The sequence below is a fragment of the Cetorhinus maximus genome, chromosome 16, assembly GCF_964194155.1.
Source record: "Cetorhinus maximus chromosome 16, sCetMax3.hap1.1, whole genome shotgun sequence".
Taxonomy (NCBI): domain Eukaryota; kingdom Metazoa; phylum Chordata; class Chondrichthyes; order Lamniformes; family Cetorhinidae; genus Cetorhinus; species Cetorhinus maximus.
In genome coordinates, this window is record NC_135894.1 from 40,225,408 (window position 1) to 40,250,318 (window position 24,911).

General features: G+C 39.4%; 1 protein-coding gene across 4 annotated transcripts in view; it reads left to right on the forward strand.

The window, feature by feature from the left end:
* Nucleotides 1–769: 769 nt before the first annotated feature.
* caska (calcium/calmodulin-dependent serine protein kinase a) overlaps nucleotides 770–24,911 on the forward strand; it is a 515,992-nt gene continuing 491,850 nt past the window's right edge. For all 4 annotated transcript variants that reach the window (XM_078559724.1, XM_078559725.1, XM_078559726.1 and 1 more), the window contains exon 1: nucleotides 770–1,408. In XM_078559724.1, coding sequence (XP_078415850.1) covers nucleotides 1,350–1,408 — 59 coding nt within the window. In that variant the 5' untranslated portion in view covers nucleotides 770–1,349. The remainder of the gene's footprint in view (nucleotides 1,409–24,911) is intronic.

Here is a 24,911-nt window from a genome sequence, read left to right on the forward strand (position 1 = left end):
ATTCAACTTCACACCCTCTGTCTTTCAGATGAGATGAGGTCCCACAAGATATCACATAATACTATTTTAAAGTGCTGGGGAGTTTACCCAGGCATCCTAGCCAATATATATCCGTTAAGTAACATCACTAAAAATAGATCATCTTGTCATTATCACAATGTAGTTTGTGGGCCAATTGGCTGCTGGTGATGATTATACAGATGGGTGGGCGAGGCATGAAGGGATTTAAACACAGATGAGATTTTTAAAGCTGAGGCATTGGGGAACGAGCAGACAATATAGGTCAACAGGGATGGGATGAGTGGGACGATTCAAGCAGTAGAATTTTGGAAGAGCAGACATTGGTGAGGCCTAGAATATGGAGGCTGGCAAGGCAGCATTGGTATCATGAAATAGGCAGATGACAAAGGCATGGAAGAGGAGGTCAGTAGCAGATGGGTTTATAGTACTATCTCCAACTGGATCTGCAATCGCTCCCGCTCATTCGCCAACAGCAGTGTGCAACGCAATAAATCGTTTCAAAATGTAAAATATGTAGTCAAACTAAGTTTTCCATTTACATGCACGAGAACGGTGTCTTTCTTTCGGGTTAAAAAATTACCTAACCGCTGACAAGGTGCGAGTTCACAACCTAAGCAGCAAAAACCAAGCGCGCGCACTGCGCAGGTGCTACAGGCATCCCAGTTAACGCATGCGGAGTGTTGGATCGGGATGGGTGGTTTGCAGCTGCAGCGCATGCTCAGAGTCTACTTACTCCCGACCAGCTCGGTGCTGACGCAGCCAGAGTGCGGGCAGCAAAAGGAGCGGGCACTGATTGGTGGTTTGAGCTCCGACCAACCGCCCGCCGCCTGAAAGCGAGCGGCGCACCGACAGGGGACGGGCCGATATCAACAGCAACACTGCGGGGCTGGGAGAAGTGCTAATATGGTTTAAAGAACGCCGGCTGTGATATATATATATATATTTTTTAAAAAAAACCTTCCTTTCATTGCGAATAATTCCCGGGGCTTGGCCTGGGTTTCCAGGGAGCAGCTACATCCCGAGAGCAGAAGCCTTGGACTGTGGATTATCGGGTTTTTCAGCCAGTGAGAAAGAGAAGGTGGGGTCGCCAGAAGGAGAGCAGCGCCGAGCGGAGCCGAGCAGCCTGCTTTACCCGGCTGCTTCACTATCAATCCGTCTTTTCGTTTCATTGGCGTTGTCTGGAAAATTTTCATTGTTTTTTTTCAGTTGTGTGTTGAATTCCTTAACTGATCTACAAGGGAAACGGTTTTTTTTATCGAATTCACCGATTGGAGAGTTTTTTCTACTTTGAAATCCCATTCTCAAAATTCTGATTTTAATTATCGACTATGGCCGACGACGACGTCCTGTTTGAAGATGTATATGAGCTGTGTGAAGTGATTGGCAAGTAAGTGTGTTTCATATATGTATATTTAGGTGGAAAATAAAACTGCAGCCAGAATGTGATGGGTTGTGGTTTCATTCGTGGGTTTACAGGACAGGCCCTCCCTTTTCTAGTGGATTACAGGATAAGGCCGAGACAGGATTTATTTAGTTTTGTTTTGCATAACCGCTAAAATAACTCTGAAAATTAATTTAAACTAATAAAATTTAGAAATCAAAGCTATGCGTTCAGAAATCAACATTCATTTTCTACCTTTTAATGTAAAAGTGGTACAGGCGGTTGTAGATATTATTTACTCTTTTAATATATGAGCTGAAATTTAAATATCGATACCGTTGCTATGGTTGTAGTCTTTTGCATCTGAATGATACAGTGACTTCTTTTGAAGGCGCGTACATCAGGCATTTATCTTACCGGGAAATAGTAAGAGTAGCTTCGGTTGTTTCCCGCAAAACCCAGAATTAGCACTGTGTCACCTGCATTAGTGTGCTACATTATAATTCGATTCAGAAAGCTTATTGTTTGTTAGCGTCGTACATTTTCTTAAACTGAATTTAAGATGCATTTTCGTTGTAGTGAGGGCAAAAAGGTTCTAATGAAGTAGTAATTCCAATAGTGATTTTCTGTTACATTGGAATAATACTTTGTAATTTATCAGCAGATTTTCATTGTTCATTTAAAATGTTTATCCATACTGTCAATGTCCTCCTTGCAGGTTGGGTCATTCTGTTATTTCTATTCTTGATTATTCAAAAATAGCACTGTGTAGGATATGGAGTATGCATATGTATGACTATAATACTAATTTTTGTATCTCATTTATCTTTATTTGTTTAGAAACTTATTGAGAAATATTTACTTTTAACCATGCCCAAATGGTGGAATTGTTTTCTATTTTCCTTGGCCTACTCGGAGAGATGTAAAATGTTTTCAGTACTATTATGTAATCAGAATGGCGGATATTTTCAAAAATCCATAATTGAAAGTAAATGATCAAATTTTATGTTTCTGGGGAAAAAAAAACATTTTTTACCACCAGCCTCTTTTATTTTTTATTATGTAGTTCAAGGGGTGTTATTGCCTCTTACATATAATCTGTAAAGATTTCCTGTCCCAAGTAAATTGCACTAAAGGCCCTCCAATGCACTGTGTCTAAATACCTGGAAGGGTCAAGCTACCTCATGAAAGTTTTTTTAAAAAGTGATCTTATATGTTTTATTTAAAAATATATATAATTTGAACCATAACTGAGTTGTTCAGCTGCTATAACGTGTGAAAGTAATTCATGTCTGTAATTTCATCTGAATTTCTAAATTTTATTTTATGGCATATATAGTAGTAGCCTTTTTGATTTGTTTGCGGTTCTAGAAGTGTTTGCTATGACTTTCTTCTGAAGATATTGTCGTGTATGAATAGTTGAGAGGGTACCATCATAGATATATAAATATTTTGATATGGTCATGTCTTGACAAGAAGCAATGATAACTGGAATATTTTTGAAACTGTCTTCCTGTGAAATGACATGGGCAAATATAATTTATAAATACACAATAAAACAAATTTGTGATCACATTACTTCCGATTTGATAGTTGAGACCATATTTACAATAAAGTTGTTTTCCTTTATAATTTTACTTGAAATTGCATTTCATTGGCTATGTGGTACTGAGTTAAACCGCATTAATCAGTTTTACAGTAATTAATATAGGTAGGGAAATGGGAAGGATTGTAAAATTCTCATCCTTGTGTTCAAACCCCTCATGGTCTTTCAATTTCTGTAGCCTCCTCTAGCTCTCCAACCCTCAGGGAAATATGTGTTCTGTGAACTTTGGCCTCTTGTACACTCCCCACTTCTCTCATCTCACCATTGGCAAGCATGCCTTCAGCCGCCTGGACCCTGAGCTCTAAAATTTCCTTGCTAAAGCTCTTTGCATCTCCAACACACTCTCCTCTCAAAACTCTTTGACTAAATTTTTGGTCACCTATGCTAATGTCTTTGTTTTTTGTCAAAATCATATTCCTGTGAAATGCCTTGGAAAACTTTTCTATGTTAAAGCTGTTATATGAAAGCATTTGTTGAGAAGGTGATTTTTTTTTTCAAAACTCTTATTTCAAACCTTTAACGTGTTGACCTTTTGAAGGACTTTCAATCATGTTTGGTAAAAAGTACATAGAAAAGGTTGTCAAATCAATTAATGATCAGCAGCGAAACCTCTGGAACCCTTCAAGAGGAAGTTGGTTTCTGTGATGGGGGACAGTAGGTATGTATAGAAAGATAACATAGATGGTTTGAAAGGTCTGTCTTGTCCAAACTCATTCTTGTTGCTTGTTAACTATAATAACTTGTGGAATTTGGATTTTTTTTTTAAATAAGTGCCCATTTTGTAGTTAAAGCGGGAAATACTCAGCAAGTCAGGCAGCATCTGTGGAGGAAGAGGCAGAGTTAACTTTTCAGGTCAATGCCCTTTCACCAGAACTTGGAAAAGTTAAAAATGTAAGCGTTTTGTTGTAATGTGCTTCCATTTTCTTCACATTGGTTCCTTTTTTAAAAAATTAAAAAACCTTGTTGGTAACAATACCACCATTACACCAGATAAAATGAACATATAAAATTAGACGTTATTAATTTTTTGTTTACTTTGAGCCCAACAACAGATTGACTTGACACTCTTGACAGCAATCTGTGGTGCTAAACTCTAGTTAATCCTTCTGAAATGTTATTCTAAATAATATACAAGTGGAATAACTCGCTATTTCACCTCACCTCCCCCATACCCAAACTTGCAGTTAAATGTTTTACTTTGGATTTTATTCATTTTTTAAAATAAAAGACAAAAGCTTATTTAAAAGACTTAATCATAATGCTGATAAAGCTCCTTGGAAATTTGGAGTAGACATGTTTTACTAATTTTCATGGAGTCAGCTTCCAGATGTAGTCTGAAGAGAAATTTGGAGAGGGAATTCAACAGCAGAGGACCTGGATAGCGAAAGGAACAGCTACCAACAGCGGAGTGAAGGAAATGGAGATGCAGTCAAGAGACTGGAGTAGGAGGAACATAATGGTTCAATGAGCACAGAGTGATGGATCAGTGAGATTTCATGCAGGCTAGTTTTTTGGATACTGAGAAAGTTAAGGGATGTGAGGAAGGTGGAACTGAGGTAGAAGGTCAACCATGATTGTGTAGAATGGTAGAGCAGGCTCAATAGGCGAAATGGCCTACTCTGGCACCAATTTCTTATAGGCAGAACATTTTGGGCTGACCTGATGTTTATGGAGGATGGGAGGTTGGCTGTGAATTCATTGGTTTGGAGGTAACAAAAGTGTGGATGAGGTGGGCAATATCACGTGTACGTGGGTGATCTTAGTGATTATAGATTACTTGCAATAGCCTGCTCACTGACACTCAGTTTGGGTTGCACCAGAGCCATCCAAACATGGTCAAAAGAGCTGAACTCTAGGTGAGATAAGAGTAATTGCCCTTGACATCAAGACAACATTGATTCGAGTATGGCGTCAAGGAGCCGTAGCAAAACTGGAGTCAACGGGAATAAGGGGGAAAACTCCCCACTGGTTGAAGTCATACCACAAAGGAAGATGGCTGTGGTTGTTGAACATCAAACATCTCGATCCCAGGACATCACTGCAGGAGTTCTTCAGTGTTAGTGTCCTAGGCCCAACCACCTTCAGCTGCTTCATCAATGACTTTCTCTCAGTGATAAGGCCAGAAGTGGGGATGTTTGCTGATAAGAATGTTCACCAATTGTAGCTCCTCAGACACTGAAGCAGTTGGTGCCCATATGCAGGAAGACCTGGACAACATGCAGACTTGTGCTGATAAATGGCAAGTAACATTCGTGCCACACAAGTGTCAAGCAATGACCATCTCCAACAAGAGAGAATCCAACCACCTCCCCTTGACATTCAGTTGCTGAATCTCCCCGATCAACATTCTGATCCGAAACTGGACCAGCCATATAAATACTGTGGCTACAAGAGCAGGTCAAGAGGCTGGAAATTCTGCAACGAATAACTCACCACCTGACTCCCCAAAGCCTGCCCATCATCTACAAGGCAGAAGTTGGGAGTGTGATCAAATACTCTGCACTTGCCTGGATGAGTGCAGCTGTAACAACTCTCATTTAACACCTGCACCCTCCAGTGTGTACCATCTACAAGATGTACTGCAGCAACTCACCAAAGCTTCTTCAACAGTACCTTGCAAATGCACAATCTCTACCACCTAGAAGGACGAGGGCAGCAGCTGCATGGGAACACCACCACTTACAAGTTCCTCTCCAAGCCATACAGCGTTCTGACTTGGGACTATATCGCCTTTCCTTCATTGTTGCTGGGTCAAAATCCTGGAAACCCCCCTCCCTAACAGCACTATGGGTTTCTTAGCACCACATGGACTGCAACAGTTCAAGAAGGTGGCTCACCACCACCATCTCAAGGACAATTAGGGATGGGAAATAAATGCTGGTCTAGTCAGCGATGCCCACATCCCATGAAATCATTTTTAAAAAATTCTATGGAGTTGGAAACTTGGCTCAGGGTCAAGTAGAATTCTGAGGTTGTGAATAGTGGTTTAACTTATGATGGGAGAGTTGGAATTCATGGTGAGGAGATGGAATCACTGGTGAGGTTTGGGGCTTGTGGTGGGAGATAAAAGACTGTTTGACAGCAGCAAGTAGCTGAGGGGAACAAAGACCCTTGTGGCGGTGGGGGGTGTTGTGTGGGGGCTTCAGAAGTATGAGATGGAAGGAGAAATCATTACTGGGGATGCTCTGGCTGTGACCTGAATTGGTATAAGTGGGGCTCGGTAACAGCAAAGGCATTGGAGATAGATGATGTGGTCAATTGTGACAGGTTGCAGAGATTGAGAAGGACATGGGATAATAAACCACAGTTGGTTGCAGAGGGAGCCATTTATGACTTTGGTTCAGGGCACCACTGTGTTGTAGCAGGAGTGAAACCTTAATTGGACAGATTCAAACTGGAGTTGTAAGTAAGATGGGCAAGGATGGAAGGTGACAATTTGTTCAGGGACTGGGGAGAGGAAATGGCAGGTGACTGGTTGTTTGCAAGGACAGAGTCAGAGGTTTTTTTGAGTATGGGAGGATGGTGGATTTAAAAGGGAGGGAACAGTACCTGAAGAAAGGGAATCATTTGCAATGTCGCCTATGCATGGGGGTCAGGGGGGATGTTGGGTGGTCAGCAGATAATGGGATGAGGTCAAGGAAGTGGGCAGTTGGTCTCTTGGACAAGATCTTGAATAGAGCATGAGGGTTGATAGAGAAACTAGAGTAAGACATGGATCATTGGTGGGTGAGTTTGCAGAGTGGGGGCCTACAGCAGATGCAGTTGAACAGATGATCTCAATCTTGGAGAGAGAGGCCTCTGACCACTTTTGTCATGAAGAGATAATATCTATAATGGAAATTTTTTTTTATAAATCAAGTTTAGTTGTGTCTGTGTATGTGTGTCTTAATTGGATTAAAGCCAGGTGGCCTAAAGGCTTTGATGTATGGAAAGAAGTAGGTTTGAAATGGTAATTAGATAAACATTGGGAAGTTTAGAAACATAGGTGTCAAGGGGGCAATTTGCATTTTTAAATAAACCATTCAAAAGAATGGATGAAATCTTGCACCTAGCTAGATAATGCCAAGCAATGTTTTTATTCTTTTCAGCTTACTAATAAAATTGGTGGAATGAAACGATGTTATTAGAAGAGGTAAAATTAAAAGCCAAGTGATTCAAAGAGGAAAATATGTATAAAGGAGAAAGGAGATTGTGGGTAAGGTCGAGGCATTTGAAGATGCATCAAGTGTGAGAAGCCTCAAATTGCTGTCTGCAAGGACCTAGAGCTGAAAGAAACTCATTTTGAATGTGACTGTCCAGGTTCTGCTTTGCCAGGTGTCTCTTTGAATCTATGAGATTTAGCGTTGTTTGACTCAGAGTCAGATTAATTAGGGATTTTATGTTATTATAGTAATTTTGTAGACGTATGTATGTGTTTACAGTCTATCTTGTGTTAATAAATGTTTAATTTAGTTTTATAAAAACCCTAGAGACTCGATCTTATTACTACTGAATTCTTACTACTGCATCTCAACATACAAATTGCAAAAATGGGTTATGCCAGTTGTTTTAAGTTTCCCTCTGAGATTTGAACAACTCAGCCTTTACTATTGGCTGTGCCATTATAATTGGGGGTTCTTTTGCGGGATATATTTGTAATTCCTTTCTTTTGGAATTGGTAAATCTTAAGGCTACGAGTACGAGAAGCACTTTGAATTCAGGAGTTGGTGTGAGGTATTTTTGAGGTGGTGAGACTGCAAAAATGGCTGTATCCGTGGCTAAATATTTTTGGAAGTAGAAGATATAACTTTGGGTTACAGAAAATATCCAAGAGTAAGTTAACAGAGTTGGTGGATAAATTACAATTGGGGTTACCTATGGGGGCTAGGAAATCAGACATAATTGAAATAATAGCACAGCATTTGAAATTGGAAGGAATACCTGAGAGAAAATTTTCCAAGGGGTGGTTCATTGGAATGGGCTCAAATTCAGTTGCAAATGAAAATGATTGAATTAGAAGAAAAAGGAAGAGGGCATTCCAAAGGTGAAAGGCAGAAGAGATGAAAGAAAACAGGATAAGGAGTTAGAAATTGTGAAGATAGAGAAGGAGGAAAGAGAAAAAAGAGAGGGAGGATTGTTGGCAGTTAAAAAAGAGACTCCAGAAGGTGAGGAAGGATTTATCTCTAGAGTAGAACCCAGTCAAGAGATGTTTAAATTTGTACAAGCTCTTCCAAAGTTTGAGGAAAAAAATATTGAAGCATTCTTTATTTCATTTGAGAAGATAGCTAAACAGATGAAATGGCCATAGGAGAACTGGAGAACATGAGGTATATGCTTCATTGTCTGAAGGAGTATCGGTGAATTATGATGTGGTAAAAAACGCTATTTTGAGTGCATATGAGTTGGTTCCTGAAGCATTCAGGCAGAAATTTTGGAATATGAGAAAACAGCCTGGGCAAACTTATATTGAGTTTGTTAGAGTAAAACAAAGTAATTTTGACCAGTGGATACGAACATTAAAGATAGAGACAACATATGCAGCTCTTAGAGAGGAAATTCTTTTGGAAGATTTTAAAGATTCAATTCCTTCAGTAGTGAGGGGGACAGAGGGTTGATTTTGTAAGGCAAGCAGCAGAGATAGCTGATGACTGAGTTAGTGCATAGAGCTAAAACTTTTTTGGTCACCCTTTTTTAAATCAGGAAAGGATAGAAAGTGGGAAGGTGAAAGGAAGGTAGGTAGTCAGGGAAGAGAAGGAGTAGGTGGCAATTCCCAGGAAGTTTTTTCTCAGAATAAAAAGGAAGGCGCTGAGGGTAGAAGTGACATTCGCAAATTGAGGTGTTTTCATTGTAATAAAGTAGGGCACACAATCAGTGTGTTGGAAATTGCAGGGAAAATCTGTTGGAATTTTTGAGGTGCAGAAAAGTTCTGGAAGTAACAAGACTGTGGGTTCTGAGGTTCAGACACAGGAAAAAACAGTGGCTTATGTACAGGTAAAGCAGGAAGAATCAGTGATAGGTAAAGAAGTGGGAATGTGTTCACAATTTACCCAAGGGAGCTCCGAGGAGCAGGTTGCAGAAATGTTTAAAGATTTTGTGTGTGAAGGGAAACTCAGTGTATAGGGTGGAGTAGGTAAATATTTAGAGACACAGGGGCTAGTCAATCCTTAATGTTGTGGGATAGTGATATTTGTTGTTCAGAGGGAGTATTGCAGGAACAGGTGATAAGTGATATTAATGGAGATGCTAAATCTATTCCATTGTGGAAGGTCAATTTTAAAGAGTAAGTGGAAAACTGGCAAAGTGACTGTTGGGCTGGTGCAAAAATTGCCCATTGCAGGTGTTCAGCTTATTCCAGGTAATGATATAGCTGGATCACAAATGTGGGTGATGCTTATGGCATTTGAGAAACCTGTAGAAGTGTTTTCAAAAGAGGTGTTACAGGAGGAGCATCCTGGATTGTTTCCTGATTGTGTGATAACGAGGTCACAGGCACACAGGTTGAAAAGAGAAAGGCAGGAAGGAAGTGTTGAAATCCAATTAGCAGGCACTGTGTTTGATAACATTGTTCAGAAAGAGACAGGAGAGGACAAGTCGGCTGGAATGTTTAATTCAAGGCAGTTAATTAAGTTGTAGCAGGAGGATTTGCAATTAAAACAGTTATATCAGAAAGCTTACTTGGAAATGGAGGCAAAATATGTTCCAGAATGTTATTATCTTAAGGGTGATATTTTAATGAGAAAATGGAGGCCGGATCATGTCTCAGCAAATGAAAGGTGGTGGGAGGTACATCAGATTATATCCCATTAGAGTATAGAAAAGAGATTCTGAGGATTGCTCATGAAATTCCAATGAGGAGACATTTAGGAATTAGAAAGACACAGACAAAAAGTACAGAAACATTTTTATTGGCCAGGATTGCATAGGGATATAGTCAACTTCTGTATAACGTTATACATGTCAGTGATAGGGAAACCACAAGCAATGATTTAAGCCGGCGCCTTTAATCCTAATACCAGCATTTGAAGAACCTTTTACTAGGGTCATGATTGATTGATTAGTCCTTAAGACTAAAAGCGGAAATCAGTACTTACAATAATGGATGTGCCTACCAGATTTCTTGAAGCGATACCTTTTGAAGAAATATTACAACTAAGAAGATTGTGGAAGAGTTAACTAAATTTTTTTTTTAAAAGACATGGTTTACCTAAAGAAGTACAATCAGATCAGGGTTCAAATTTTATGTTACAGCTGTTTAAGGAAGTAATGAACAGTTTGGGGATAAAACAGGTTAAGTCAACAGCTTATCATCCTGAGTCACGAGGGACTTTGGAAAGATGGCATCAAACATTAAAAACTATGATGAGAGCGTACTACCAGGATTATCCACAGGATTGGGGTAGGGGAATTCCATTCTTGTTATTTGCTATTAGAGACGTTCCTAATGCATCGACTGGTTTTAGCCATTTTGAACTAGTTTATGGTCATGAGGTAAGGGGACCACTGAAATTGATTTATGAGAAATCGGTGAGTCAAAATCCAGAAACCACTCTCCTGGATTATGTATCAAACTTGAGAAAGAGATTAGACAGAGCATGTGAGTTGGCTAGGGAACATTTAAAGCTATCACAGCAAGTGATGAAAGTGAAGGCAGATAAGAAAGCTAAAGCTCAGTTTTATTGCTGGAGAGAAAGTGCTAGTTCTGTTATCAGTACTAGGGGACGTATTAAAGGCAAGATTTTAGTGGGCCTTACAGGATTGAAAAGAAATTGAGTGAAGTAAATTATTTAATAAATACTCCAGATAGAAGAAAGAAGTAGAGGGTGTGTCATGTAAGGATACTTAAAAAATGCTTTGACAGAGAAGAGGACCAAAAGAAACTATTAGTGGTAGTAGATAATGAGAAAGAGGATTCTGAAATTTAAATTGGATAATGAGGGGGTACTTGAAAACATAAACGTAATATTGAGTTACCTTCCAGACAAGGGTCAAAGTGATTTGGAAAAACTATTGCAGTCACACAAAGCTATTTGTAGAAATAAGTTGGGGAGGGCAGATTTAGCTATACAGGATGTCTCTGACAGTTAATCTTTGCTAAGGCAGCATCCTTGTGATAACTTTGCTGGATTTAATCTATAAGTACAGAAAAATTGATTTCATGCTTCAAAATGATATCGAGTCTAGTTGCAGTAACTGGAGTTCGCCTATTGTATTGGTACTGAAACCGGATGGAGAACACAGACTGTGTGTGGACTATCGAAAGGTGAATGCGATGACAAAAGCAAATTCATATCCTATACCACGGTTGGAAGATTGTATTGAGAAAGTGGGACAATCAAAATTTATCACTAATATTGACTTGCTAAAAGGATATTGGCAAGTACAGTTATTGGAGGGAGCAAAGGAGATATTGGCTTTTGTGACACCAAATGGGCTGAGTTTAAAGTTGGTATGAAGAATGCATCTGCATCATTTCAAACATTGACAAACAAAGTAATTGAAGGTCTAGGCAATTGTGCTGTTTATATTGATGACTTAATAGTTTGCAGTCAGACAAGGGATGAACATTTACAGCATCTGGAAGAATTATTTACTAGATTACAAAAAGTAAATTTGGTGATGAACTTGGCTGAAAGTGAATTTGAAAAAGCGCAAGTTACGTATCTAGGTCATACCATTGGACATGGTAAAGTGCTCCAAGGGAGGTGAAAGTCAAGGCTATCGCGGATTTTCCAGTGCTTACAACAAAGCGAGAAGTTTTGAGATTTCTGGGCATGAGTGGGTTTTACCGGAAATTTGTACCAAATTTTAGCAGTGTGGTTGCTTCACTGACTGAACTATTAAAGAACAAGAAGCTTCGATGGATGCAAGAGTGTCAGAAAGCATTTGATAGTTTGAAAACTGTATTAACTACGGCACCAGTTTTGGCAGTACCCAATTACGCCAAGCAATTTAAGTTGGCCGTTGACACAAGCGATATAGGCATTAAGGCTGTACTGTTACAAGAAGATGACACTGGAATTGAAAAACCGCTGGGGTATTTTTCACCGAAGTTGAATGCACAACAGAGGATATTCAGTGATTGAAAAGGAGATGTAGGGTTTTGTGTTAGCATCGTAGCTTTTTGAAACCTGTGGCAAATAATTCACCGGAAACAATTGTTTATACAGACCACAATCCTTTAAAGTTTCTGGACAAATTTCAGGACAGAAGTTAAAGGCTATTCAAATGGAGTTGATTACTGCAACCATTTAATCTACAGATTAAAAAAGATCTAAATTACAGATACACGTTGCTGGTAGAGAAAATCTGATTGCAGATGCGTTATCAAGAGTTTGAAGCTTAAAGGGAAAATTGGACATTTTAAAACCTGGACACTGAACTGGAATGATTTCTGCTGATACCAAGGATTTGTGTGTGTATATATTATGTTAATGCATGCATCTGGTAGTGTAATAAGTGTAAAATTGGTTATTAAAAATGAAGCTGTCTTTTAAAACTATGACAGTTCATTTTTTAATAGGGAGGGAGATGATATTAATGTCTATAATGTTATTAGAAATTATTTTTTAAAATAGTGTGTGTGTCTTAATTGGATTAAAGCCAGCTGGCCTAGAGGCTTTGATGTATAGAAAGAAGTAGATTTGAAATGGTAATTAGATAAACATGGGGAAGTTTAGAAACATAGGTGTCAAGGGGGCAATTTGCAAATTTAACTACACCATTCAAAAGAATGGGTGGAATCTTGCACCTAGCCAGAAGACACCAAACAATGTGTTTATTTTTTTCAGCTTACTAATAAAATTGATGGAATGAAAGGATGTTATTGTTAGAAGAGGTAAAATTAAAAGCCTAGTGATACAATGGAAAATGTACATTCAAAGAGGAAGATATGTATAAAGGAGAAAGGATATTTGTGTGTAATGTAGAGGCATTTTAAGATCCATCAAGTGTGAGAAGCCTCAAGCTATTGTCTGCAAGGACCCAGAACTAAAAGAAACCCATTTTGAATGTGACTGCCCAGATTGTGCTTTGCAGGTGTCTCTTTGAACGTATGAGATTTACTGTTGCCTTAAGTGGGGTCCGACTGAGAGTCAGATTAATTAGGGAATTTTTGGAGTTACTATAGTAATTTTGTAGACGTACGTATATGTTTACAATCTTTCTGGTATTAATAAATGTTTCATTTAGTTTTATAAAAATCTCTTGAGAATGTGGTCTTTTCACTACTGAATTCAAAGCCTACATCACGAAACATACAAATTGCAAAAATGGGTTATGCCAGTTGCTTCAAGCTTCTCTCTGGGATTTGAACAACTTAGCCTTTACCATCGGCTGTGTCATAATACCTTTGAACATGTTGGAGGTGAAAGTAGGCAGCAGGGGAGGGGAGTTTAAGGAGACAGAGGCCATGGGATTTCATTTGCTGTCCAGAGTTAACATTTTGAGTCCATAGGGCTCTTCAGAGGAAGAGGTTTACGGACTCGTATGGATTAACTTTAACATTAACATTAACTCTGTTTCTCTTTCCATGATGCCGCCAGACCTGCTGAGTTTTTCAGCATTTTCTGTTTTTATTTCAGATTTCCAGCTTTTATCTGAGGCCTGATGGAGCTTGATTTGGCCAAATAAAATCTGGAGATGGATGATTAAACCAATTGTGCACTAGATTGCTCAATTCTACACTCTTGAGAGACCAAAGGTTATAGCCATATCATGTGAAACGATCAGAGTGTGAGAGAGATGCTTTTACTAGGCATAGAAGCTTTAAAGCTAGAGCAGAGGGAGTGGTTAGGTTGATAGGCACCTGTGTAGCCGGCAACTGGAAGATCGAAGGCTAGATAGTAAGGAATTTGAAAGAGCAGTTGTAAATGGCTTGGGCATATAGAGAAGGAAGTGGAGTTTGAAGGTGGTAGAAGGATATGGCTGATAAAAGAAATGGTCAGGTCGGTGATTGAGAGTAGAAAAGTCATATGAGCTGGCAAATTTGAGGGGCTGATGATGCATGAGGTAAGAGAAGTTATATGGAGGAAGAAATTGAGGCAGGACAGTGAAATTAGATAGCTAGTAAGCTGAGCTGGGATAGAGTTTGAAATCACCAAGGATAACAATGCAGAAGTGGAGGGAGGATATCTGAATGAGAAACTTGGGTGAGGCATTTTTTAAAAAGGGAGGATTTTAAAAGGGAGGCTGGAGAGGTGGAACAAAGTGAGGTGCTCAAAGGAGGCGACACATCTGAAGAGTGGCGGTAAGAAGCGTGGTACTAAAGAAACTTGAGCTTTACGTTTTCAAAGAAGGTGGCCTCACTACCAAGTGGAGTGGTTGAAATGGATATAATTAGTGCATTCAAGGGAAGGCTATATGTGGGAGCAGCGAAGAGAGATATAGGGCAGGACAGGGAGTGGGAGGAAGTTCATGAGAGGTATAAAAACTGACATTGACCAGTTAGATCAAATGGCCCTTTCCTGTGCCACGGATCTGTCAGATTAGTTGGGAGTACTGGACTAAAACAATGTTTGGAAATTGTGTACCAGGTTACATATTTAGCAAGCAGTTTTGACAGGGAACATTTGTTGGCATTGAAAATTGATGGATGGATAAATCATTCTGCTCAGCAAAATATTGTTATTTTACCATGCAAGGATTGTAAAACAAGGGACACTATATTCAATTTTCAGCTTTGTGCAGGTTTGTCTAATTTTTAATCATTCATGCTGAATGCATTTCAGTGTAGTAGCTACTGGAATCGTAAATAATCATAATTGTCAAAGGCTTTTTTCAAGGAATCATTAGTTCAGAGATTAATGTAGAACCCAAATTATACTAAGATAGGAGAATTGAGGTACAGAGGAAAGAATTTTTATTTGCTAAGTTGGAGAAACTTCATAAACACGTGGCTATTCTGTCCATTGTGCCTGTGCTAATTCTAGCCCCATATCAGAGCAATCTACTGCAATCCTCTTGTACCCTTCAATTTTTTCCTATATAATCATCTGAATCCATCTTAAATGCCATGATTGATGTTTTCAGAAGCCACTTATAACCCATATTTTAGTAACAATTTGCACAAAAAGTCCTTCAAAACAGCGTTTTTAATCTTTGACTACATGAGCTTATGTCCCGTGGTAACTTATTTACTGACCAGTGATTCACCACTTACCCTGCCAAACCAGTTCAAGTTTTGAAGGTGACCTTCCACGACACCGCCCCCCCCCCCCACCCCAAACTCACCCACCACCAACCTTAAATGTTTTATGCTCTTAACAAACACTCATTTTTCAAATGTCTCATTGTAATTATATCCACTGGTCCCTGGTATCATGTGTACTGCCCTGCTCCCCCATGCCATTAAAAATGTTACTATTTGGGATATATACCATCTTTTTTCCAAAATGTGCTCCTTCACAGTTATTTGTACTTGCAGCTTATCTTGCCACTCTTATTTGTTTGACTTGTAATTTCCTGCATTCTTCATCGCAATTTGCCATGCTGTCTAATTGGATAACTATTTTATCTATGCCCATGTCTCCATCATATTTGTGTATGGGAAACGACAGATCCTAACATTAATACTGGGAATGCCACTAGCTTCATCTTTCCAATCCAGGAAATTCATTTTCCCTGTCCTTTGCTTTTATTCTTCCTGCATCCTTTATCCAGGTTGTTATTTTGCATTTAGTAACTTAATTTTTGCAAAAGGTCTTTATTATATGGTAGTTTAGCAAACACCTTTTGAACGTCCATATGCACCACACTGCTTTTCATAATTATTGATCTTGTGGTGTGACTTGGTGGACAAAAAAATTAAGAAATGTCTGTTCCTGCATTGTTTTTTTTTTGCTGGTCCTGTGCTCTTTCTCATTTCTTTCACTTTTTACTTTTTCCTCTTGCTTTCTTTTCTTTGTACCCTCTGTCATGGTATCACTCTCTTTCACTCTTTCTGACCCTTGTAATTCTTGCCTGTTTGTCCTGCTATCTGTGTATTTTTTCCATTCTCTTCGCATGCCCCAGGCTTGCTAATTACGTGTTTTTATTCAATTGTTAGCTTTTACCATTTAGATCAGAACTGGATAGAGTTTACAGGATGCCGTGGCCTGTTTTGCCAAAGGCCAGTCTGGCTATTGATCATTAAAAATTCCTGGTGAATTTTCTCTCTCCCTAAAATGCGCTTGCACTAGGATTTTTGTTTGATCAGGGCGTGATGGAAAGGTTTTTTCTATTTTTGAGGTTCACAGCAGATTGAGTACCCTTTTGTCCCTGGAAATGTTCAGAAAGGCCAGCAATTTCTTTGAACAAAAAATTATTTTATATGGGTGCAGTGGCATGTAGTTATGTTACTGGACTAGTGATCCAGAGACATGAGTTCAAATCCCACAATAGCTGCTAGGAAATTTTAAATTCAATTTAAATAAACCTGGGGTAAAAATCTAGTATCAATAATCATGGCCATAAAGCTACAACTGAACCCCATCTGGTTCACTAAATTTCTTTCTTGGAAGGAAATCTGCTGCCCTTGCTCATATGGCCCACATGTGACCCCAAACTCACAGCAATGTGGTTGACTCTTATTGGCTGCTTAAACGACCTAGCAAGCCACTCGGTTGCATCAAATGGGTCTTGAGAATAAAACCGAATGGACCAACCGCCAGCAACCTAGACACGACACAGCACACCTAGTCCTCCTCATTAACATGTAGGGACTTGTGCCAAAGTTTGGAAAGCTGCCCCACAGACCAATCAAGCAATTGTCTGACATAGGAACAGTCCGAATCAATACCTTAACAAATCATTGCTGTCTCTTATTTTTTAACCATATTTTTCCAAATACAAATTTTGCCCTGAATTAGTGTCTCAGAATTTTTCCACCTCCAACATTAAACTGACTAGCCTATATTTGTTAGGTTTATCCCTCTCCCCTCTTTTTTTGAACTGGTCAAATATTTGCAATCCTTCACTCCAGTGGCACCACTCCCATATATAAGAAGGATTGGAAGATTGTGGACAGAGCCTCTGTAGTTTCCACAGTTCGCTTCCTTCAGCAACCTAGGATGCATCCTATTTGGACCAGTTGATTTTTCTACTTTGAGCCCTGCCACCTCATTAATTATTTTTATCCTATCCAGTTTTTCTACTTCCTTCAGTACTGTGACTGCAGAGCTTATGCAGTGCCACTAGGAGTCTTCCCTCCCTTTTCAAGTTGAGGGAAAGAGGGTGTTTTGATCTGGGGCATGTTATGTAAACCTCCAGTAAAGAGGCCCAGCTTGTTGCTTTCCAGTGTTATGAAGATGGGAAATCATCTACACTTGTTGATTTCATATAGATGCGTATCTGGCAGATGGAATGATATACACCCTTTTTTTCATTCTCCAACACCCTCCTTGCAATGATGCGTAGCATTTGTGAGACGTACATCAGTCAACATGATATGAGGGGGAAAATGGCGGTGTACTTTCAACTGGCTCCAAGTTCTACAAGAATAGTGACTCAACCAATGGCAATTTAAGACATGTCAGGTTCGCCATGAACTGGGAGTCTGACTTCACTACCAACAAAACACTTGAAAAATGTAATATGCTGCTGTTATAAAAAAAAACTAAGCTAGAAGACTCGACATATATATTCTCTCCCCCGCCCCCCACCTTAGACCAGCTTATATTTCACCTCTCTCCTAACTATACTTCAGTTCTGCTGAAGGGTCATGAGGACTCGAAACGTCAACTGTTTTCTTCTCCACCGATGCTGCCAGACCTGCTGAGTTTTTCCAGGTAATTCTGTTTTTGTTTTGGATTTCCAGCATCCGCAGTAGCTTTTAGCTTTTTGTTTTTATATTATATCCTATGTGATCAAAATACACAATTGCAGCAATATGTAAACTTGTATAAATTTAATTAAATAATTAAAATATAAGTTTCCCTAAATAACAGGCACTACACTTCATCAGTACTGCTTTGGCTGTAAAGTACTTTGGCACATCCTGAGGTCAGGACAGGTTATATAAATGCAGGTTCAAATGGCCTTATTTTAAAAACTGGTCTTTTTTTTAATGAAGCCTTCCTTCCTTTCCTTTCCAAAGAAGAAAACAAAGTGTGACTGACAAGCCACAATGCAAGGTTTAGATATGATATGAATAGGAATGATATCAAGAACAGATGTTGGACAAACAGGTTGGCACAGAGGCATTGGATGATTCAAAATAAGAGCTGAACTATGAAGGTGAGGTGTTGAAGGAAGGTCGTGTAATTGACTACAGCATGGGCAAGGTTGACGAGGGTTAAAGCACAGTAATTATAACAAAAATTGGGGATTGGAGGGATTGAGTCACACTTGATGGAGAGGTGGACTTGTATCTTGAAAACAGCAACATGTTTATGGACCTTGACGAGGAAGAGAAGATTTGAGGTAGGATGCTAGTTAGCCAGGGCATCAGTTTGAGGGTGCACGATTTTGAGAGGAAGCGAGGTGGACAGTATCTGAAGAGAGGGAGCCTTTATAATATTGGCTACTGTGGAACCACATAAGGAAGTTCAGAAATCAGGAATGAAGTAGGAATTAATTTGGAGGAGTAGGAGCTAGGTCACGCAGATGAAATGAACTTGCAGTGGGTAAGTGATAGAGTGTGGAGGGGTTAGGCTGGGGATGGGACTGGGACTATGTTGTGCTTAGGTTTGGAGGGAATGAAATAAACAAGAGACAACTGAACAGAGCATTATCTCTACTTTAGAGATATCTGACTTAGCCCCTCACACAGGTTAGAAATGAAAGCAGAGGGGCAAGCGAAAGGCTTAAGAACGTGGCAGCTGAGGAAAGGAGCCAGGCTTATCTTTGCTTTCTGTGATTGCCCGAGATTAGTGGGACATCTTAGCAGAGGAGCTCAAGACTGGTAGAGCTTGATGTGTTTGAGTTAGGTCGAGGTGGATGGCCAAGATTGTGAGCCAGTTGCCACATGAACATAGTGAAAGTGAAAAAATCACTATGCTGGGAGAGAGTTTTGCTGAGGTCAAGGGCATCAAGATGGAGGTGAAAGATTGGTTGAATGTTGTAGAGGTATCATGGTGAATAGAAGACCAAAAACTACGCATTGCATTGTTCAAGATTGTGGTTCTAAATAACTTGGGAGAGTTTTTCTTCAGGGCAATGCAGAAGAAAGTGATGTTGAATTAAAATGTAAGGGAATGTAGGTGGTGAGAAATACAAGGAAGTGGGTAAGGTGAACTTGTCAGTGGTCATGGGAGCAGAGACACTAACGGATATTGTTCTTTGATTGTGTACCATGATTCACAAAACCCAAAATACCACTGGTCTCTTTAAATTAATCAACCTGTCTCACAGGCCTATTTCTGGGACCATGTGCTTAGTACAACATTGGCATTACTGTTCATTAATAAAATCTTTGTAGAGAAAGGATAGTGATGACCTACAGTGAATTTGGAGGTGAAAGAATGCAGATGATAGTGCACTTGCTTTGCTGGAGAAGCTGGTGAGCTGCAGTATTGACTCTCGCACACTCTAAACCTCTAAAACAAACAATGATGTCAAGCATCTTTCGTGGTACCTGTGGAATTATTAAAAACTTGACACATATCGAAATACTGTAACCTGAAAATCTACACTGAAGGATTGTAATGAAATGCTCTTTTCTTGTGCTTTGTATCTCAAAACATGACTAAATAAAGATAGCAATCAGATCCTAGATTTTGATGCTCTAGAAAGGAACAAAAGGGAGAAATTAAAATATTCAGTGTATAAAATGCTGACCACCAAATCAAGTATCACTAACTATTTTGTTAATGTTACTTTTTTAAGCCTAATTTAAATCCTACATCCACATTTATAACTTTAGCTAGAATTTCTAGTTGAAACAAATAATGCAGGTTTACTAAGCAAGGGCTAGAATTTACAGTAACAACTTTCATTTATATAGCACCTTGAATGTATTAAAATGTCCCAAAGGAGTGTAATAAGGCAAAATTTGACATTGAGCCAAAGACGACGACATGGTTACATGTAGCCAAGGGTTTGGTCAAAGAGGTATGTTTTACTGTCTTGAAAGAGGAGAGAGTTGGAGAGGTTTAATGAATGAATTCCAGAGCCTAGGGCTTAGACACTTGAAGCCACAGCCATCATTCGGTGGGGTGAAGGAAGTGAGAAATGGGCAAAAGTACAGAGCCGGAGGTGCGGAGGAGGTTACAAAGATGGAAAGTAAATAAGTCCGTGGAGGGAATTGAACACTAGGATGGGAATTTTAAATTTGAGGCATCTGATGACCGGGATCCAAAGTAGTTCAGTGACCACAGGTGTAATGGGTGATTAGAACTTAGCGTGAATCAGGATGCAGGCAGCAGAACTTTGGATGAGCTGACTTTTACAGAGGAGGTGGAACATGGGAGATAAACAGAGCTTTGGAATAGCGGAGTCTGATGTTAACAGAAGTATGGATGAGCTTTTCAGCAGCAGATGGGCTAAGGCAACGAGGGAGATAAATGATGCTACTGAGGTGTAAGTAGGTGGACTTGTTGATAGAGGATTTGAGGTCGGAAGCTCAGCTCAGGATGTGATAGGTCACAAAGATTATGAACAGCCTGGTTCAAAAAGAAAGAAAAGCTTGCATTAATATAGCGCTGCCACCGGACATCTCAATGTGCTTTACGGCCGAAGAAGTACTTTTTGAAGTGTAGTCACTGTTGTGGTGTAGGCAAAATTTGTATCGGTTTCAGACAATGATCAGGGAGAGATGGAATTGGTGGCTTGGGATTGAAGTCTGGTGGAAACCGAAGACCAATGGTTTCAATCTTTCCAATATTTAATTGGAAGAAATTTCTGCTTGTCTAACACTGAAATTTTGAAAAAAAGTGTGGCCAATTAGATGCATAAAGGGATTGAGAGTAGTGGTGGTGAGGTGGAGCTGGATGTCAACAGCATATATGTAAAGTCTGACGATATGTTGTCAGATGATGTTGCTGAGGTGCAGCATGTAGATGAAGAATAGGCATGGACCAAGGATAAATCCTTGGGAGACTTCAGAGGTAATGGAATGGGAGAATGAATGAAGCCATTGCAAGAGATTCTCTGGCTATGGATACAGTTGTAAACTGACTAGAACACTCCAATCTGTAAAGTTTCCTGACTAAACAGTTAAACTGTTTATTGAGTAATTCAGAAATCACTTCAATCAGTTTGACTTTGTGGCCTCAAAGGGACACTGCTGTATTGCAGTAGAATAATACAATGTATATTTCGTAATATCATGCTCTGTTTCTTGTAAAGTGTATTCGATTTTGCTTTGAGCAGTTCTCTGAGAAAACCGTTAGTGTTTAAAAATATTTATTGAATATTATCTAGAAATACTCATCATAAATGATGGTAATTTGTGTCCATATTTTTGTAGTAAACCCAAAGTCAGTGTGGCCAAAATACTCATCAATTTAACCTAGGCCAGATGGCATACATCTTACTCAGGATGAAGAAGACCAGGGGTAAGGTCCTGTGGACCTGGAAGCATGCACATCGACAATCTTTGTTTAATTATGTTGACTCATCTGATAGCACCGTTAATCTGACTTTAAAGAAAATATATTGTAAGGGATAGGAAAGTAGGAAACTCGCATAGCAATAATTTAAACGTTTAGTGATATATATGGGGAAGATTGTACCTGGAAAGCTTTTTGAATCTTTCGAGAACTTTGCTGAAGTGAATAGAGAAACTCACTGTGATGTAGCTTGCACAGACTTTCAGAAAGCTTTCAACAAAGTTCCACATGAAATTCTCCCTAATCAGCTTGAAGCCTCAAAAATTAAGAATAGAACGTGATTGGGTGAACATATTTTATTCTTTTTTAAATAAAGGAAATGTGATGTATTTCTGAAATTTACAAGCTGAGGTGAGCATACTGAGTGTCATCTTGTTGGGATTAGTGCTTGGATTCCAGTTGCATTTACTCTTCATTAATGACATTTATACCAAAGTTAACTGCAAGATTGTCAAATTTGCTGATAGGGCTCGGATAAGGGGAGCAGTAGAGACGGAAGATGCTGTTAGTGATTTTCAGAAAGATTGAGTTTGGTTCTAACTGGATAATTATATAAACAGAAGCAGTTTTTTACCCCTGGAGCAATCCAGGACTAATCATACTGTCCCACTTTCCCCATAGCCTTCTATAGTTGACAAATCAAATTTAATGCTGATAAATGTAAAATATTGCATTGCAGTCCGAAAACCTGTGTGAATAAGTATAGGAAGAGTTAATTTGAAGCAGTATGGTAAGGTTTAAGACTATTTGCAGTTAGTAGATTCATCAGTTTCAACATCCAGACATTATCACAAAGCAATTATAAAAGCTGTCTGGATTTTGAGGTCATATACTATTGTTCTAGCTATAACATTCTATAATGGTCTTATGCTAGGATTTTATACTAGTTGGACCGTATTTGGAGAACTGAAAAGATCACCAAGACAGATACCAAGTGTAAACAAATGAGCAATGACTTAGAGAAAGTTAAAGCACATCGAGGGCTATAGTTTTGAAAAATGTAAAGTAAGCCCTCAAAGATATCTAAAATATTAAATCGTCTAGAAAAAGTAAACCCAACAGATTACTTTAAATACAACAAGAAAATAGAACCACACAACATAAATATAAATTGTATGTAGATTTAAAACCAATGTATTATTAGGAAGAAGAACTTTGCTATTTAAACAGTGATAAATGTCTGGAATAATTTGTGAAACAAAGTAACGGCAAAAGAAACATCAAGACTGTTCCAAATGGAATCTCTGTTAAGGGAAGAGTTATGGTACTAGGCGGATAATGTTTGATGTCCCAAATGTCCTTTATTTACCTCTGACCTATGGTGTTGTGTGAATTTATAGACTTAGTAAAAGTTAGTCAGATGTGCAAAAAGCCTCTTGTGGTTAATTCATGGACTGGTGGCATTAGCATGCAATGATGATGGATTCTCCTGTCACTTTGACAGATCAGTGCTCAGCAAGCACACCAGTTGTTCACTGTCGAGGTTGGTGTCATTCTCATGTGATGTTCAGCCAAATCTTGATTTGCAGATCCGATTGCAAATATTATATATGAAGCCACTATTGTAGGGGTGGGTGAAGGTACTGGCTCTGGCATGCTTGCTTATCCTATAGGGACCTGACTCTGTTCACTTCAAATGTTGAAATTGCTTGATGATAGAGACTCTTCCATTTGGATCTGTCCAAGGTTGTTTGTTCCCACGTAGTGGGGTCCAGCTTGCAGGCTCTGAGATTTGCTTTCAGAATGTCTTTGAATCTAAGTTTGGGACGTCTTATTATGTGGACTCCTATGGCTGTTAATACCATCTTTGATATTTGGGAGTCCTTCATGTGAACCACATGACAAACCCAACAAAGCTGAGTCCTGATGAGCATGCTCTCAATACCAAGTATGAGGCACCTTGCAAGAAATTTTAAGCTTTAGGGATTTTGCCCTGCTGCTTGACATTGCAGTGAAGATGGAATGCACCTAGTTGCTTTATGTGACACTGTTAAGTTGTCCATGCCTCACAACCATAGAGAAGTGATGTGAGAACCACTGCCTGGTAGACTTTGATCTTTTTTTTAGATAAACTTCTGATCCTTGGCCAGACTCTGAAGTTGTTGGTAAGACCCAGTTAGGGGCAATAACATTTTGTTAAAGTAGAGGAAGGTTGAGATTCAGGACACTAGTCCAGTGAATAAAGCCACAAGATTACACTGGTTTTGAATAAACAAAAATAAACTTGACCATACGAGGTCAGAAAGATAAAACAATTTACAATATCTAACATTCACGGTTAATAGGAGGTACATGTGAATCAACAAACAAACTAGTTGAACACACCACACTACACAAATGGCAGATGCGGCCAAGATGGAGTCCATAGATTTCTCAACTACCCACCCAGACGTCAGTAAAAACACGGAGTTAACCAATCTCACTGAAACTCAGTCTTTCTCATGAGGAATTCCAGTCTTCACCTTCAAAGATCTAATCTGGGAGTTCTCTCAAAGTCGCTCCAACTATGATGACATTGACAATAGCTCACCTTGCAGGATTTCAATCTCGTCTCCTGAGATTCTATTCCCCTGGATTTCTGAGTATACACTCAAACACTAGCTCTCGGGCGCAATTTCAGCTCTTTGGCCACACCGAGCAGAACACTACTGCTCCAAATGGGTACCTTTGCCCCAGTGGCCGCACATGGAGTCACCAACCTTCAGCTGCCTTCTTCACTTAGTCTGCTCCCCTCAGCCTTTTTCCCTGTTTGAGTCTGTTTCCTTAGTTCTCTTTTTAACTGAACTGGGACCTTTTTCTGTCCTGTCCCCGTCCCCTCACTGGGATTCTTCTTTTGGGAGCTTTCCCTTTGGGACCTCTCCCTGCCCCCTGCCTAGGACACTTGCCTGCAATGGTGCGCTGCTCCCAATCACCAGATCCGGGTTTTCCCGGTCTGCACATGTGCAAAAGCTCCATTGTCTGTTGGGAGTTGAAGTTCCCAACCTCCTCTCTCAACATTAAGTTTGACTTTCATAACAAACACCATGCACTTTTCAAAGCCTATGGGTGAGCCTGCTGAATGCTGAACTTGCTTTTGCCAGGCGATGGATGATTTAATCATCTAACGTGGTGGTGTTGGAGAGGATATTCCCATGATTGCAGAACCTCTGAACTAAATTGAGGGGCGTGTATTTAACTAAAGACTTTTCCTTTAGAATGGCATAGAGATTGTCACCAAAAAAAATTAATTCTAGGAAATATTAACTTCGTGTAAATGACTTTTTTTTAATGACCATCTGATTTAGCCATCCTTAATAGATATTTTGGCCCGGATCTTCCGAGGAGTGTCAGTCATTGTCGGATTAGCACTCTGCTTGAAAATTCCCTCGGCTTGATGCTGCTCCACGTTTCTTCCAGGACT